Source organism: Camelus ferus, chromosome 34 (assembly GCF_009834535.1).
Source record: "Camelus ferus isolate YT-003-E chromosome 34, BCGSAC_Cfer_1.0, whole genome shotgun sequence".
NCBI classification, from domain to species: domain Eukaryota; kingdom Metazoa; phylum Chordata; class Mammalia; order Artiodactyla; family Camelidae; genus Camelus; species Camelus ferus.
The window spans coordinates 11,673,247-11,692,154 of record NC_045729.1 but is presented as its reverse complement, the minus strand read 5'-3'; the positions used below and the strand labels follow the sequence as shown (position 1 = coordinate 11,692,154).

The 18,908-nt window shown below is 37.5% G+C and overlaps 1 protein-coding gene across 7 annotated transcripts in view; it reads right to left on the bottom strand.

The window, feature by feature from the left end:
• EPS8 (epidermal growth factor receptor pathway substrate 8) overlaps positions 1–18,908 on the bottom strand; it is a 148,072-nt gene that overhangs the window by 45,236 nt on the left and 83,928 nt on the right. For all 7 annotated transcript variants that reach the window (XM_032473094.1, XM_032473095.1, XM_032473096.1 and 4 more), the window contains 5 exons: positions 14,027–14,106; positions 11,951–12,024; positions 3,263–3,330; positions 2,114–2,275; positions 242–391 (listed from right to left, as the gene is read on the bottom strand). In XM_032473094.1, coding sequence (XP_032328985.1) covers positions 242–391; positions 2,114–2,275; positions 3,263–3,330; positions 11,951–12,024; positions 14,027–14,085 — 513 coding nt within the window. In that variant the 5' untranslated portion in view covers positions 14,086–14,106. The remainder of the gene's footprint in view (positions 1–241; positions 392–2,113; positions 2,276–3,262; positions 3,331–11,950; positions 12,025–14,026; positions 14,107–18,908) is intronic.

Genomic DNA, 18,908 nt, shown 5'->3' with positions numbered 1-18,908 from the left:
ATCTCCACCTATTTTTTTTTTTGTTTTATAAACAGAAGGCATCTGATTTTTAAAATATCACTCAATCTCCTCTTTATTTACTAAGACTGGAAACCTTAAGGAAGATACTGAGGTGTTTGTTCTCCTTTCAAAATCCTAAGAAATGAAAAATCTAGGACCTATTAGTCATAGGATTGAAGCAGATAATCAAAAGTTGCCAGAACATCTGCTTCAAGGGAAAGAAAAGCCACCGCTCTTTTACCTTAATCTCATCACACTGGAAAAGATGAAGATCTGGCTTGCTCTGAGTTGGCTCTTTGCACACCAGGGCAAGAATTGAATCATAGCTACAGGAGTGCATCACCGCTTGGCAGTGCTGGATTGTGTTTAAAGGAAAATTCTCCAGTTCATTCTATAAAGTAAAAACATAACGTGCCTTATGTTTCATTGTATACATAAAATCTATCCCACAAAGAGCTCGGGGCATCGTACAAATAATTTTGACGCAGGCAAATCACACTGACAATGAATAGCAGTCAAAACTGGAAATATGGAGGGAGGCAGTAAAGACACAAGGCTGGGCTAGACGGCAGGTGGGAGAAACAGCAGCAAAAATGGGGATATTTAACAAAGGGATGTGGTTCTGTTCTTAATACACAGAAGAAACACCGAACTTAGCATGACTGATTGCTTTAGGTCACGGGGTGGGGATGATGCCTTTAGGAGCAAAAGAGGCAAACTGAGGCCTCTTTCAAAAAGATTCACCATCTCACTGGTATTCTTTTCCCTGTGGCTATGCAGTGCGAGGATTTTTTGTTTCACTTGAACACTGTACAGTCACTCTCTTAGTTTCTACCTTCAGTGATCACAAACGTTAGGCAAAGAATATTACATCATCTGGACACTTTTTATTTCAGTAAATCTCTCAGGTGAAAAAATATAAATTTTTCCAGTCCCAAATGCCAAACAGCAGAGTCAGAAGAATTTGTCAAAATGATTACAATATTTGGTAGTGTAAAAAGTGAACACTCTCTAACCTACAGGATGCAAATAAGATACTGGCAGATTAAATAATTACTTCTTAAACAAATGAAATTTCTGTTCATAATAATAAAGAATTCTTTATTTAATGAGATGTATTTAAGTGCTTATCCTGACACTAATGGCCTTACACAAATAGTGAGCAGGTGTCATGATGTAACTGATGGAGGAAACTGTTTTCATTTTAAGTAAACAAACCACAACACCTCTGATAACTGGAACATAAAAAAAAACCCAATTTTTATTATAGACAGCACAGATACATAGACATCACGCCATAAATTTATTCTCAATCCTGATTCCCTGGATCCCAGGAAAGGTGAAACAAAAAAAAAAATGTAGGTTCTATTAAGATAGAATGTAATTTCTGAGCCATACCAGAGAGATAATGAATTTTCTTTCTTTGCAGAAGTAAATTACATAATATCCCTTCTCTGTAATTACTTGAAACTATGAGGATTAGAGAAGCTCTCGGTTGCTAGTCTCTCACGGTGCACAATGAGTGAGATGAAACAAAGGGCAAATGTTACCCTGACTCCTCCCAGGACACTTCTTTCAAATGATTACAACAGTTGTTTTCTTTATCTTAGCAACTCAAACGCTTATTAAATGATGGGGCTCAGAAAAGTCCTCTTTTAAGAGCTTCAGCGTCTTACCTGCCAGGGACTGTGTGAAAGAAAGGTGCCCCGTGCTGTGCTGGTGGAAAGTTAATGGCCATACACACAAACCCCTTCATCCCCATTTACTCATCGGGATTCAGACAATATCACTGGGATATGATGTGGCCTCGCCTGTAATTAATTTATATCATAACAAATAGTGCCTCACTGGGACCTTATTTTAGAATTATGTATTTTTTTTTTCACTTCTTCCATCTTATCACATATAGTTAAAAAAAACTGTATCCACCTCTAGTTTAAAAACATGATTTTGCATGCATAAAGTATATGGTATTTTTTTCTTCAAAAAATCACTGACAAAGATATTTTACTTCATCAAATTTTCACCCATTTTCAAACAACTTGACCTAATTATAAACGTAAATAATTACGGAACTTTCTTGAGAATAAAAGTAGAAATTTTTCAGACTTGCCTTTGACTCTGAATCGATCAGGCTCACTGCTCTTTCGTCCACCTGAAGGATCGTATCTTGAGTCCATACTTTGCCCCTGGCATCAAGCAGTTTCAGCTTCCTTATTCCATCGTCAACAGTTATCATAGCATCTTTCCGATCCAGAATAAAGGTAGTCAAGTGCTTATGATGGAAAAAAAGAAAAAACATTTGTAACACACGTGATCCCTTAGGACACATGTTTCAAAAAAAAAAAAAAAAGCAAAGTTAGCATAACTGAAGTCTAGCAGAGAGGGGAGGGACAGATAGCAAGTACTCTGTAATCCATGGTTACCTTTCTGAGATGATAAAGTCAAATAGGATTTTGTTGAAGGGAAGATATGATGCCTTGATTTGTAAAATGCCTGTATCTGTCTAATACTGAGCCATGTTGAACTACATAAACATGACATGAAAACAAATTCTAAACAGCTTAAGTAACATTCTCTTAACATCAATGCCACCCTCCATTTTGGTTATTTAAATGCTGAACAATGGAAGGCAATCTATGTGACACCTTGAAAACTACAGACACTGGTAACTGAGAGCACCAACGGGAACTCTAGTCTGTGACAACCGTCAAACTTCTCACTCTACTGAAGCAAAACTATTTAAATTCAATTAAGCATGCTTGAGGAGGTAGGAAACTGATGATAAGAACAATTTAAACATTACTCACTGCTTAAATATTTTTTTTTATAAGCAAAGGTCACCTAAATAGATTCCAATTAAGAGCAAGTATCTTCAAAATATAGCAGTAGAGGAAAAACTGAAAAAAACTAGTAATGAATTTAGACAAAACTAAAAGTAAAACTAAACCATTCACTGAAACTGTCAAGGCTTAGTTCAAGAAGACTCCATAATACAAAATAGAAACCTTTGTCCTCTTTTCAACCAAAATAAGGCTGACAATGATAAATGAGCAGTTTTCATTTTAATGTATTCTCTATAAAAAACAGATTAACAAGATACTTTCATATTTAACATCTGTTTTATAGAAATCTAAAAGAAAAAGTTCACCACAATTCACAACATCATAGAGGTGAAAGAAAACAGAATTCTGATTTTACAACCAATTTTTATGTCCCTCCAGCTTCATCCTAAATTTTAGCAAACATTAAAGCATCTTACTTCAACACGGTACTGGGATATATCTGACACACTGCTGACACTGTCCCGTGCATAATTCTTCCTTTGTTCTGAAAAAAGAAGTTTGAAAAGCCATTATTTACCCACTAATAGGCTGAAGTTCAGCTGTCAGTGTCTCATGGCCATCTTTAAAACTAGTCTATCTCATATGTAAGTACAGTAGTTGACATGTCACCGTTGTGTGGTGTATCTGAAAATACTCACTCTTCACATTAAATGAGAAAGCCATGAGAAGGCTTAAATGATAAGAACAATTTGACCGCACATAAATTTTCAGAATCTCAGAGGTTAACAAGATGATTAATGCCGTTATTAATGTTGTAAGAAAAAAGTTATTTTGTCTAAAGATTTTATTCATCAGGACCTCCTGTTTGGCAAAAAAAGATAAAAAGTGGTTTGTAAGTTTCATCTTTTAATGTACTGAGAACAAAACGGGGTTGCAAATACTGTCACACATACTGTACTGTATGAGTCAGACTACATTGTTAAAATAATACACACTGCGAAGAACATCTTCTTTCACAACAGCCACACTACAGAGAGTCTAAGAGGAGCTTCAAAGCATGAGTCAGTTCATACTCACTACCATTAAACTTGAACAATTTTCACACATCTACAGAACACATAAATGTGACACTCAGAATTGTAGACAGAAGCTGTTAGAAAAAAATAAGAAAGTTAGGTAGAAAGTTACTGCACCGAACTATTTAAAGAGAAAAACAAAAAAAACAAAAAACCTTTATTTTTCTTTTGTAAAATGCTGCAAAACCAAAATAAAATATAAAATGTGTGGAGGCACTATTTTGTATTTGTTAGTTTCTAACCAAGCAGGTTGATTAAATTCGGAGCTGCCCTATCTTTCTCTAAAGCAGAATGCTGTGGGGAAGAAAAACTCTTAAGTGGAAATCAAAAGAGTTCAGATTCTAGCTTTGGCTCTGTCACTCAGTAGGAGACTGAATTTGGGGAAACTCTGGGTCTCGGCACCCTTATTGTAAAATACAACGGTTAAATAAGATAAAACTTCAAGACCCCTCCAGGACTGAAATTCTGTCTCTCTCTCTTTCACACCCCTTGACTTTCCTAATAACCATTTTTTCCCCCAAATATAAACCTATTTCAAGTATTACAGAAACTTTGAGATCTTCCTACAAAAATAAAAGTTGAAAAGTTCTGCTTAATATAAAAGCAAAGCAAGTACAAAAATATAAAGCACATACACAGATTTCATAATGTTAACACAAATAAGTTTTTTACACTTTGATCATTTCCTGTTTCACAATACATATGAAAGTTATAATCTCTTTGTGTTTATCTTAAGGCTTAGATGAAAATATAAATATGCCTTATAGTACATCACTCTGATATTCTTCTGATATATTCTATTTTTGTTTTTGCAGCATTAAAGTTACTTAATAAAAACAGACACACCACAGAATTCCGTATCTGCTACCTTTCTTTTTTTGTTTGGATGATGATCTGAAGAAGTATGATCCATCTGGTCCTACCGAAACAATGGGGCCACAAAGAAATACCTGGTTTCACCTTAAATTTTCTATTCTGGTATGACAAAACATAAACCTTCATTTACATGACTGTATTCTACATACTTTAAAAAGTAAACAAGCATAATGTTTCTGATTTTTAGCCGAGGACTAATCAATGTGAGATATTAACAAATGGATAGCTGTTCTTAGGAAAACCATTACAGTTTTTAAAATATAGTGTGTAACTCAGGGACATATTCGACAAAAGAACTTTTAGAGATAATTGGTATTTCAGGATCACTGGTTCATCACATTCTGACAGTTCTCCATGGCCAACTCAGAACACGAGGGTAGTTCTGTTTCCTTTGGTCCGACCTGAGGACAGTAAAAGAAATGGGATGGTTGCCCTGGTCTCCAGTTCTGACATGGAAATCCCAGGATGTTCAAGTGCTTGACTGACTGGCAAACACAGCTGAAGGTCAAAAATACTGGATGATTTGTAATTAAATATTTTCATTATGAAATAGTAAGGTAAGGCTTTGTCCCCACAAATTTCCTAACACATGGCTTCTCAATGTCACAGGAACAAAACTTTACAAAAATAGAAAAACACTGACTCTGTGATAATAATCATGAATAGTATGATGTTTTTATGCCGATTGCCTTAAAGCAATGGCACCACTTCTAATATTCCAAATTAAGAATCCATTTGAGGAATTCCTAAGCTCTTGCTGTCCAATGTTACATAATAGATAAGATGTTTTATGATAAATTACCTTTTAAAAATCCTAAAAATGTATAAACGTCATAGAATGGATGTATAAAGAAGCTAATAGTTCTGGTGATTTAAGTCGATGAATACATAAAGGTTAATATTAAGATTTTAATAGGAGATTTTGAAAGAAGGCTTCTAAAAGGCAATTAGAGTACACTTATTTTTAATGAAAATCTTTTTTATACTCTCAAGTTCAGCTGTAAATAGTAATTATGCTCCTAAGCCTGAAAAATCTCACCCAAAGTCTTAAAACAGCATGAAGAGCCTAAATAGAGTCTGCATAACACTCAGGATAAAGTCTCTGTGGACGTTCACCCCTTTCTCTAGCAGTGGTTCTCAACCTTGGCTGTACATTATAATGAATTTTAAAAAATAGTGCATGGGCCCCCCATTCTCCCCTGGATTCTAAGGTAAGTGGATGCAGTCTAGGCATTAGGAGTTGTAAAAGCTCCCCAGGCAATTCTAATGTGCAGTGGAGGGTGGAAACTACTGTTCCAAAATCTGTGCAAACGCCAACTCTTCTACCTCATCTTATCTCTTGTAAGTTGAAAATTTTTTCTTTCTAAATTAAGAGTGTAAACTATGGTTCAAATAGTTTCTCTCTCTCTTTGACCCTAGGAACAAAGTTTACCTGATTGTAGTAGCACTGATTTTGTTTCACTGCTTCTCCTAGTAGTTTTTATCCCATGGACCAGAATACACAAACCCAAAGAGACAGAATTAGGTGAATTTCCGTTGCTGAAGATGAAAATTCTTTACGTATCGTTTCAGCATTACTGAGTTGATAGGCTGCTCCAAAAACTTCTCTTCTACTTCCAGATCAGGAACTTAAATTTAGGTTTCAATGAGCTTTGGGTGAGGAAGGCACATCAATACCGAGTCATCAGTTGTAACAGAGGCACCCCTCTGTATCACAGCCTCTGGTCAGGGCTGTTGATTGTGGAAGAGGATATGGGGGTATGGGAAATCCCTGTACTTCTCCGCAACCTTCTCCTCAATTTTGCTATGAACCTAAAACTGATCCAAAAAAGTCTTAATTTTTAAAAAAAAATTAGCTTTCATGTAATTCTTCAATGAGAGCAAGGTCAACTATAACAACATGCCAGTCTCAGTATTTCAGCTTAATTCCTGTTTGTCTGTATTGCTATTCATGCATAAGACAGCAAGGTTTGAAACAGTTGATATTCAGAAAATTTTTATTTTCTCTTTCTCTGAAAACAAAGTGGTGCTTAGAAAGTAAGGATTTGGTTATTAAAAAGAAAAAATGTAACATAAAAGCAGCTGCCAAGTACTCTTCTCTCTAAAAAAAACAACACGCTACAGTTCATATAACTTTACACTTAACAAAAACTTTCAACCACAGTACAGAATTCCTTTCCCACTGTTTGAGTGAGTAATTTCCGTAGAGGAGTGGGCATCAGTAAGAAGCACTGAGTAGTAATTACAAGCTCTCGTGATAACCACAGTTTGACATATCAGTGTCTGAATCAGAACAACTTTTTAAAAGCAAACAGGGTCATTTTTACAAAATTACACCATTTAAGAAGTAATTTGACTGGCCAGTCCAACAAATCATTAAAATAGCTTATCCCCTGCGGAGAAAGAAGATTTAAAACTTTCAGATAAGGTAAGAAAATGCCCAAACTGTCTTTTGGAGTCACGCGTGCTGACATAGGGAATTTTGACTCTAACATTGCCCAGTCTCCTAATAATATATAATCATAGGCCTTCTGCTTCTTAAGAATTTCAAAAATTGCTTTCTTAAAATATTTAATTTTTTCCCCAAGTAAATGACACCTTGTAAATAATGAGGATGGAGGAAAAAGATGGGGGTTTTAACCCTTCAGTGCCACCTGCATGTGTAAGAGCTGTCCCGGACTTCGATTATGACAACGGAACAGAAAGACTAGTTCCAAACTAGAAAGAAAAAGAAAGTTGAGTCAAGCACTATGTATAAATACAGGAAAGTTTAGAGACAAGTCAATTCTGTAGAAATGAACTGAACAGGTTACAGATTACTTATTCTTACTTCTTACAAGTACCTCTCTGAGAAGAACAAAGAAAAGCAGCAAAAACACAAAAATGTTCAAACTTGAGGTGAAATGGGACTTGAAAAAGTGCCCGTCTGTTCATCCATCACTACCTGGCCTCCCAGACAATATTGTAAATGTCCATAATGACAATAAAGTATTACTAAATGGTAATTCTGTGAAACTTGCATTTTTCTGGAGCTAGGATGATTTTAAACAGCTGATTATTTATGGTACATGGCCATATTCCAAACTCAGCAATATCTAATTTAAAGGAAAGTTACTTTTCTAGGAAATCCAGCTATTCAGAACACAGCAGAGAAACCATACTTATATAAAATAAACCCACTGAGTGGCAGACAGAGATGATGTCACAAAGTCTAACATTAAAATGTACACATTTTAATGTACAGACTCTACTGCGAAGGACTCCCAGTTCCCCACTCAGAACCTATTCACTCTGCTAACAAGATTTTCTGTCTAGTTTCTCAGCCCAGGCATATTAGAAGCAACGCTAGAAGCAGGCATGTTAACAATAGGAAAAAGTTTATATGGGGTTATTAAAGCTGCTTGGGACCCAGCCACACGGGGGAAAAAAAAAAAACCAGCCTCAAATATTCCAAAGGGGAAAGAATCTGTATGATTCGGTGTAAAGGTGAGGAATGCAGCCTCTGAGCACATCCCAGTACAGCAGCTAGTGTGTGCACCGGTGACCTTCTGAGTCACAGGTGAGAGATGACAGGAGCCACGCCCTGACGGGAATGTTTAATACTTTCACAAGTATTTCCCTTAAAAACGATTTTAAAGCTTAAAGACTTTGACGAGATTTTTACAGCTTAAACCAGGAAGACAATATACAATTTCCCATGCCCTGATAACAGTAGCCAAATATTATGTTACTGTCAGGAGAAACGAAAGAAATTGTAGAAGAGAGAAATTGATATTTATTTCCTATTTATGTTGCCAGCAACTTTAGTGACGCAGGGCTTCTCACATACTGGCTTTGAAATTTCTTGTTTAATAATGAAGGGATGACAACATAGGGTTATTAAAATTGCAGCATATTTTAACCATTTTCCTTGAATAAATTAACACATATTCAAAAAAAGCAAATTTATGGTCATAATTGTGTAGTTGATGAAGATTACCACTTGATCCTGTCAAAGCTTCGCTGTGATTAGATATAGAACATCATTTGGAGTAACATTAAAATATTGCATTTGAGGGCCTTGATTAATCTGAGGACCCAGGACAGTGTCCTACACCCTTCCTCACTACCATGATAGGCTCATTACTTCTATTCTCTCATATAAATATAGCACAATATTATTATCATTTCTGTTTGTAGTTGAGGAAACTGGGGCCAAAAGGTGAAATTGTTTGCTCAAAATGGCAGCCCTTTGGTAGAAATGCCATGATTCAGCTGCCGATCACCTGGCCTCCAAAACCCCCAGGTGCCACCTCTCTGGGCACGATACTGAAGCGATCTGGATGGCACATTATGGTGTCAGGTTGAAAAGTGTCCTCATGAAAAAGACCAAGCTGCATGAACTCCTGATACAGTATCTAGCCTGGGGTTGGTGTATTGAAAAAAAGTAGTCATCAATGTGAAACTCGTGTTCCAATGAACTGAATAACACCCTCATATCCCAGAGAAGCTCATGTACTGCCCATGAAGGCAAATTAACTCTTGAAAGATTTGTTCAACTGGTCTAATCACTGTGAAAGGAGAAAGCTTAAAGGAAGTGCATACATTGCGACAAAATAAATGACATTGCAAATTTCTCCTTTACCAAACATTCCCAATGTTGACTATAGTTAAAACTGCAGATTGAATTTGTTTATTGCAAAGGTTTGTTCAAAACCTGAACATGTTTCTCCAATTGTCATTCATCCATCTAACCATTCATCCCATAGGCATTTACTGGGAGCCTGTCAGAGAGAAGGCATTGTGTGTGTGTGTGTGTGTGTGTGTGTGTGTACAGTGTGTTGGCAGGGAGGGGTGAGAATCATCTACAAGGAGGAAGGAAACATTATCTGCAACTTCAAGGAACTTAAAACCCTCTGACTTGTAAGCCTGATACATTGCTGAGTCTTTCTTCCTTACAAATGCCTCTTGGATTCGCCCCTTTAACCCTTCTATTTATGGCCTCTGTTTTACGTATACACTGTTCATTCTCATCACTACACAGGATTAACTGCTATATTTTCTTACAATCAAGACTTTTAAAGGTATGTGACTTTGACAAACTACCTCACTTTTAAAAGGAGCCTCAGCTTTCTTCATATGTAAAAAGGGGGAAATTAAATTTACTGCTTAAAAGCTAAAAATTTGATCCTTGGATCTATGATTTTATGAAATTGCTCCTAACACAAATTAGACATTAAAATTTGCAGGTGAGTCCTCCTTTTTATTTCTTATTCCTTTCTCAGCTCTCTGAAAACAGACTTTTGGATCCATGGTATTTGTGAGATTATTACTCTTTCTTCCTAACAGAAATCTTAGGGCTGTTATTTAGATGTCTGACTTACCTACATTATTCAGGTCTCTGATTCACCCACTCCCATCCATGTTCCTCACCTGTTACCAGAGGGAGCCAAGACAAGTGTAACCTATCACTCCCCTGATTAAAACATTTCAATGGCCAGTCATTCCCTGTAAACCATGTCCAAGTTCCCTAGTATGATTTTTCCTCACGTGGTCCAAGTTTATTTTTCCAATCTTACCTCCTGAAGGACCACCTTGCACCCTCCAGTTAACACTAAACTGCTTGCTACTCACTGACTCATTATATTCATTCTCAGGTGTTTACTGAGCATCAGTGATACTTTGGCCAGTGTGCTAAGCTTAGGGAATCCTGAAGCAAACAGGGCAAATGTGGTCCACCCTCACAGGGCTTAGAGTCTAGTTTAAAAAGGGTTCCTACAGCTATTTACAACATCCTCTGTTCCCCTCTAAATGCCCGGAGGGTTTCAGAGTTTAACCTCTCTATGAAATCCCTCCTGACTACCTCCCTCATCCACATGGAAGAACTGACCTGCCCCCTACTACCCCTCAAACACTGCCGTCAGAGCTTACTTCATTCTCCAGAGTGCAAGTCACTTAAAGTCAAGGGCCATATATTACGGGGTCTGTTCTGGGCACATAGTAATCAAAAAATACGTGTTTGTTGAATATATTCTGTAGATCTACAATTCACAACTACCAGGCCATGGCCAGAATGTCACAATATTGTACTCAAGAAGACTGAAACCAACTCTAATCAGACTGGCAACGCCACAAGAAGACGCATCCATGTGTGCTATAAAACCCATCTGATGAATGTACGATTTGAGTCCTGAAGCCTAGTCACTAGAAATATAGGTGGAGAAAAAAGTCATAAAACCTTAGAATGAGTCATTCGCACCATAACCAAGGTGTTACAGATCTAGATGACGTAAAAAGAAAAGAATTTCAAATTTAGACAGTGCTCTTGGTTCCTATAGTAGATAATTACAATAACAGTAAATATATACACTGTGTTCTGCTTGCCAGGCACTGTTCTCAGCACTTCACATGTACTAACTCATAATATTCTCATATCACCCCTATGAGATATCCCCATTATAGAGGTAGGCAAAATGAGGGGCAGACACATACAGTAACTTGCTCAAGATCACTCAGCCAGTAAATGGTGGAACTGGATTTAAACCCACAACGTGTTGTTCCAGAGTTTTTGCTCTTAGCCACGACAGTATTCTCAGTCTTTATTGCTGTGCAATGATACAGGCCATGCAGACTCCATGAGAGCAAGCACCACCCCCTACACGTACGTAGCATATTTCAGGCGACCTCAGCTTCTGTGTAGTGTTGACTTCTACTTTATATTTGAAGTTTAAACAAATACTATTTATAAGTGAGACAAGAGAGAGAGGAAAATGGAAGTTAGAGAAGGATCAGAAACAAAGACTGCTTATCTTGCAGGGCAGAAAGAAATGCTATAAATGCTGTTAGTCATACTGTAATATGACCTGAAAACTTCAAGAGCCCTAAGGAGGAAGTCCTGTCAACTCTCAGCCCACTGACTGGATCAGTCATGAAGATCAGCAAACACATCACACATAATCAGATGAGAAAATCCACCTAGGGGACTGGTACCATGCGGACACACTCCCTAGAAAGCACTGAATACATCTCTTCTGTAGTTCTAAATCCCATGACAGCCAGCAGAGGTCAAGGCTCTGGTAGCTTCTGTAAAAGCTCTTTTAATGATAATCCTTCTCTATCGATCACAACTTCATTCCCAATAATATAAACAAGCCATGGGTTCAAACCATGACTTTAAAAACATAATCGGTAAAACATGGTTAGAAATAGAAGGACACCCCCTCCAGAACATACCGTAGAGGGCCTTCGCGCTCGTTCTGGAACTGTGTTCTCTGTCCATGGAGAAGGTGGGTGAGGATCCGTAGCCACTGTAATAAAAAATGGTCACTGCACTGAGTTCAAGTCCAACACAAGTAATAAAAAGTCAAAACTACCAATAAAAATTCCAGTGTACCACAATCACCATGTGTTTAAAAAAACAGATACTGAGTTTGTACTAACTGGGTCTGTCAAAAAGAGCCAATTATTGATCTGGTCAAGAAATAGGATATTGGGTCCTAATCTAACATGGATTGAGGTTGGAATATACATCACAGCCTCCTCTCAAACGCCAAGTCAGGAGCAGAGCCAAGGAGACTCAATAAGGCTGAAGCTATCTCAGAGGAATTTAAGTTCGCCATACCAAACGGAGCTGTGAGCAGCGAGCCAGTTACAAAACATTCTCAATGATTTAAGCTGTAACAAGACACTTTTCACAAATACTTACAGTGCAGTTAACGAAAAATAACACTTTATTGTTACATTTGACCAGCCTTACCCTACTTGTAGCTTCCTGTTACTCATCTGTTACGTGAAGTAAACATATGATTTGAATTTGCCAAATTTACTCAGTAAACATTTATTATAGGTCCTAAAATCTAAGAAGAATGAGAGATAAGGTGAGGGTGTGGGCGTAGGGACAGAGTACTGTTAATAAAACAAGTAGGAAAAAAAGTCACAGTAGAATGTGGTATCTGGGTAAAACGAATCATTATAACATAGAAAAGGACTAAATTGTTACAAAGATGCCCAAGAAGACTTTACTGCCCACTTGGCATCTAAGCAGAATCTAGAAGAGTGGAAAGCAGCTCTACAGGCAGAAATTAAGTGGGGGGGAAGCACGTGGGGGGGAACACGGAGTCCAGGGGAAACGGCATCTAATGGGATATGCGTAGAAGAGACGAATGGCTGGAGAAATGGGGAAGGCAAGGAGAGGGCGTGGGAATTAAATTTCCAGTGGGAAATTAAATTTCTAGCTCAGCAGTAGAGTGCAGTGCTTTGTGGGCATGAAGTCCTGGGTCCAGTCCCCAGTATCTCCATTAAAGTAAATAATAATTAAATTTCTATTCTCTGCCTACTGTAAGTCTTTTTATACAGGGAAGTAACAGGAGCCAACAACTTTTTTCAGAAAGATAATCCAAGAACTCATGGCAAGGCAACCAGATAGAAGGATGTGGCAAGAACTTAGGTGAGAGATAAAGTCCACAAATAAAGCTGGAATAGAAAGAATAGAAGGACGGGATAGAAACAAGAGCTCCTTAAAAGGGGAAACTGTTATAAATCCATGATTTAATGGATATTGGTTGCAAGAAAAAGCGGGAAAGTTGAGGGTGTGGGGAAACTTTCTGGCTTGAATAATTGATGGACAAGATAAAGCTGGCCTCTGACATGCTCCCCTGGTGTCTCTTCCTGACCAGCACTGAAGGGCTTTGCAGTAATCTTTGTAAAAAGAAAAGGTGAAGCAATGTGAACAACCTGTTTCTGGAAAATGGGAATAACCCGGTTGTGAAAAATACTGAACACTATACCATCATGGCCAATACAAAATAACAATGATATTAACCTCAATATATAAGGCAATGGCCCCTTCAATCAGGATGGTGATCTCAAATTATACCTGGTCTTTTTCTGTCTTATATAGTGGAAATATCTTGAGAGACTGGGCTGGATGACATGTAACTCTCCTCAAATGCCAGTATTTTACAAATAACAAAAATAGAATGCTCTAGAGAAAGCGAAAGTTTTGAAGTAGAGAATATATTCAACTATGGAAAGCAGTAATACATAAAACACCAGAACACACCACCTTCTATTAGATCAATACCACTGGGGCTGGTATTAGCTAACCACCGTTTTCTTACCAGACATGGTAAGCTTTTAACAGTAACATCTCTCAGTGTTACAAAGAAATTATACATTAAGGAATGAATTACCTAAAGAAATGGAACTAATCTTGTCGTTGAAAATAAAAAACAATTAAAACCACCAAATCAAATCCAAAAAAAAAAAAAAAAAAAACCCAACAAGTTAAATATAAAGTTTCCAACTTACTTCATTTGAGATGGATACATTCTGAAACCACTGGGATGATTAGGAATGTGACCATTCATCGTGACTTTAACGCTTATGTTCTGAAAAAAAGAAAGGTATGTAAATTGAAGGCAATAAAAAGACCAAGACGCTTCAGTTTTAGAGTTACTCATTCAATAAAATATATGTCATTTCCAGGATGATGCTAGAAATATAAAGATCACCACCCTCCAAGAGCTCAGCTGAAGGACAGATGGATATATAAACAAAGATCCAATTGGCATTTAACATTAATACGCTAAAACCATAAGCAAATTTAGGCAAGTGAAAACAAATTAAATATAGTCCTGAATCCTCTAAGTGTGTAGCCTAATTTTATATTCCATGCAACCTCATAATTGTCAGTATTATGCAATGTTACTTTGTTTAGTGTTTCGTTATGAAAGTAGTATAAGTTCATTAAATTAAAAAACTTGAGAAACACAGAAAAGCACAAAATTCAGAAAAGTGCAAAGGGGAAATTATCACCCAGAACCTTGTCATTTAAACATAACTATTCAACAGTCCTGTCAGTTTCCTCCAGTCTTTTTTCTTGTGACGCAATTGATCAGCTAAAGTAGGTTCTCGTGCCTCCTCACCACTGTCACCCCTTCAGGGACTGCCATTCACGCCATCGTGTGCACTTGAGGTCTAATTAAAACTGCAGCTAAATTCTGGGCTTTTTAAATATTTTGTAATAAATTTTTTTGTATCTGAAGCACTTTAGATTTACAGAAGAGTTGTGAAGATAGCACAGGAAGTTCCTGTATACTGTTTCCTTATGGTTAATATTTGACATCAATATGGTGTATTTGTCACAATCATTGAACCATTATCAATATTTTATTAGTAACTAAAGTCAATACTTTATTCAGAGTTCTTTAGTTTTTTTTACCTAATGTTTTTCTTTTCCAGCATCCCATCCACAACACTGCATTACATTTCATCTTCGTGCCTTATTAGGCTCCCCTAGGCTGTGACCACTTCTCAGACCTTCCTTGCCTTTGATGACCGAAAGGGCTGCCATTATACATGATCACAAACTGAGTGGCTTAAAATGACAGAAACTTATTTCCTCACAGTTCTGGAGGCAGAAGTCGGAGATCGAGGTGTTGGCAGGAGTACGTTCTCTGTGAACATTTGGGGGGGGGGGCTCCTTCCTTGCCCCCTCTAGTTTCTGGTGGTTGCTGCCAATCTTTGCCTTTCCTTGGCTTGGAGATGTACCCCTCCAGTCTCTGACCCTGCCTTCAGATGGCCTCCCCTGGGTGTCCATCTGTGTCCAAATTTCCTTCTTTTGATCAGGACACCAGTCAGTGCATTAGTGTCCACCTGAATCCTGTATGGGTTTATCTTAACTTGGTTTATCTGCAAAGACCCTATCTAAACGAGGTCACATTCACAGGTACCGGACGGTAGGAAGTGAACATATCTTTCGAGGGGACCGAATTCCACCTGCAGCAACAACCATGGCAGTCTTCTGAGGAGTGCTGCACTTTGACATTCTGCAGAATGTCTCTCAGTCGGGGTTTGTCTGACATTTTTCTCACGATTAGAATGGAGTTACAGGTTTTGGAGAGGAAGACCACAAAGATATGTACCATTCCTATCGCATCACATCAAGAATACATACTATTAGCATGACTTAACCATCGTTCATGCTGTGGCATCGTCACTGATGGTAGCATCTGTCAGGTTTCCCCACCGTGGAGTGGCTCCCCTCACCACCATTACACAGGCCTCTTGGGGGGGAAGTCTCTAAATATAGCCCACACTTACGGTGTTTAACCAAACTTTTGGTCATTTGTTTTGACCACTGTAGATATTTTGTTTTCTGGCTTAGCTGGGATAAAATAATTAATATTTTTTTGTAAAAAAAAAAAATATTAGTCTTCTGAAACTTAAAATAATTTGACTTAATTCACATACCTTGAGGTATGAAAGTAACTATTGCTGATGTATTTCAGTTTCCACAATGTATACTCCCCATAAAAGAATTGAGACATGATGGTGTAAATAACCTTGAATTACAAAATGTAATCTCTTGGCGTCTGGTTTTGAAACGAGTCTCGATAATAAATAGAGAGACTTTCAGAGAATTTGGGGGGGGTATCCTTGAGGAAGGAGAACCTGCACAAATTACTTGGAATTCTGCTATATGGGAGATACATGATTCATTCATTCATTCATTCATTCATTCATTCTGGACTTTTAAACATTGAAACGAAAAGACAGGGGGGAAAAAAAAGAATTCAGATTCACCAAATAAAAACTCTTGATGACTCATGCCCTGTAAAACTCCTATTTCAGGTGATTCAGACAAGATCTGAGTTAAGCTTCTGTTGTGTGCTGGGTATAGAATACTGTCAAAAAGAAAAAAAAAAAAAAACTGGGAGAAAGAAAGAGAGAAAGAAAGGAAGTGAAATCAGGGCATGAGAGAGATCCCAGCCTTTAACAAAAAAACCTTGGCTACCAACCATCAAAAGACGATCAGAATTTTAAAAAGCAAACATTATCTAAGAAGTGCAAATCTTCCCAGAAGCAAAAAGCTGTTGAGTACGGATTCTCAGAAGAGGCAGGAGAACATTCACTGTGGGCATTTTCTTTCAGGGTAAGAATTAAAGTATAACTTTTTTCTGTTGATTCATTTCTCAATTGAGCAGGAATTCAAGGAAGAACATTGTTTTAAAAAGAAGTAGAGGAAATCATCTCACCTGCCCCACCCATCTCTATCCCCCACCTCAATAATTTTTTTTCAAATCTCTATTTTCTGTAAATTAGCCCTGAGGGTTAGTATTCACTGATATTCTACGAACCTTAGAAGAAGATTTCCAAAATTAAACTTTGTGCCATTGACTAATGCAAAACAAAAGCCACTGAGGAAATCAGGATCTCATATGATATATTTTTATTTCTAAATGTTCTTTTTTCATAGTAGTGCTGCATGCTAAATTAGTACAAGCCAACAGATTTTACAAAGGCAAACAAAGAGTTATCAAGGCCTGACGTAACCCAGCTGGGTGGAGAGACAGAAAACTATGTTCTAAAATTCTCTTTAATGAAATCGAAACTCTATAGAGTATAATCTTGTTTATCTATTCTACAATGTTGAAATTCCGTCTAGCACAGGGGAATATACACAAGATCTTATGGTAGCTCACAGAGAAAAAAATGTGACAATGAATATATATATGTTCATGTATAACTGAAAAGTTGTGCTCTACACTGGAATTTGACACAACATTGTAAAATGATTATAAATCAATAAAAAATGTTTAAAAAAATAAAACTGAAACTCTTGAATTCAAATTTCATTACGACGTACTGAATGGCCTCTAAAAATACGAAATCATAAAACCTTACAGGTACAGAGAGAAGAGTTCCAGCCCACGGATGAGTTATGACATTTTAATATTTAACTGCCCTGTTGCCTCTTGATTACTTTCTTCTGCACCACCTAGAGCAAAGGACGGTAAGCAATAAAAAAAAATTACGGCAGATGATTCGCTCTGCATTTTCAGTACAGGTCCTTAAGAGGTTTACAAATCGTACAAATTTTCGGAAGTGGTTACAACCCACAAAGTAGGAAATGTCACCTTGAAGCAACTGTTCTGCTGAATTCGTCCAACTTTTCCAAAACGTTAAGTACATCTCCTTAAGGTTATGAGAAATAAAAAGGCTTAATTGTTAAATGATACAGGGTTTGTTTTTTTTTTTTAAAGCAACGCAATTCTGTTCAGATGAAGGTTAATCAAGGCTTTCTAATGTGTTATAACGCACATGCTGACATCACCCCCAAACCGCGTCTCAGATATTTTATAAAAAAGTGCTGGTCCTCATCTCAACTTCCTCTCTCCCTGTCTGCCATACTACTCAAACATTTTTTGATAAGAAGACATAGAGGTATCATATCTCATCAAAGACTATTCATTATTTTAATTTGTCTGATATGTTTTAGCAAGATATGGATTCACGGATCCAAATGCCAGCATGATGGTGACACCAGGGCAGGAATTTCGCTCTAATGGAATACTCTGTGGACTGTGTTAGGTGTCAGAGTGCACTGAGTGCAACATGCATAATGTTACAAGCCTATGGGAAGTTCACCAATAGGCAGATAAGGTAAAGCTTTCAAATCATTCTCAACTGCTTCTTAATCCTATTATTCAACACAGCTGAATATTTTGTTGACAAAGGTAAAAATGCACTCCTTTCAAAATACCATTTTTCATTTACCTTCAGAAACAGAAGCAGTCCTATCTTGCTGTTAGAAAGTGATGGAACAAAGAACAAAACAGAACCAGAAATTCCAGGAATTATCTACATCTGGCTGAATGAAAAAAAAAAAAAAAACCTTACTGTCAGGAGGCCCTTCTACTAGGAAAATAAATCCCTGACACCCGGTCCAACTCACAGAAGACCTGGGACCAACAGAACCTTCCTTGAAAAACTGCCTATCTTACAAGGAAATTTTAAGAAAAAAGAGAGAACAGGCATATTTAGGAAATGAGCACATTACAGGGTATGTAAGGACAACATAGTATAAAGTTCAAAGGAAGTGAGATTAGGGGTGGGTCTGGAGGAAGAATCTCCCTCAAAGGAGGACTGAATCAAAGGCGGCAAGATGAAGACCTTCAGAAACGTACAGTGCAGTGCGGGAGGCAGACATCCAAAGGGTCACCTGTAGGACACTATGACAGGTAGAAAGGCAGAAGGCAAGGCGGGCATTTCCTGCTGGGGTGGCAAGGACATTCAGTTCATAAAAGCCTTCCTTCAGGTCGTGATGCCCGAGCTGGGTAAGCCAGAAGAGGCACGTGAAGAGCCAAGACAAGACACAGCTATGTACGTTTAGGAAAGGGACCGCTTC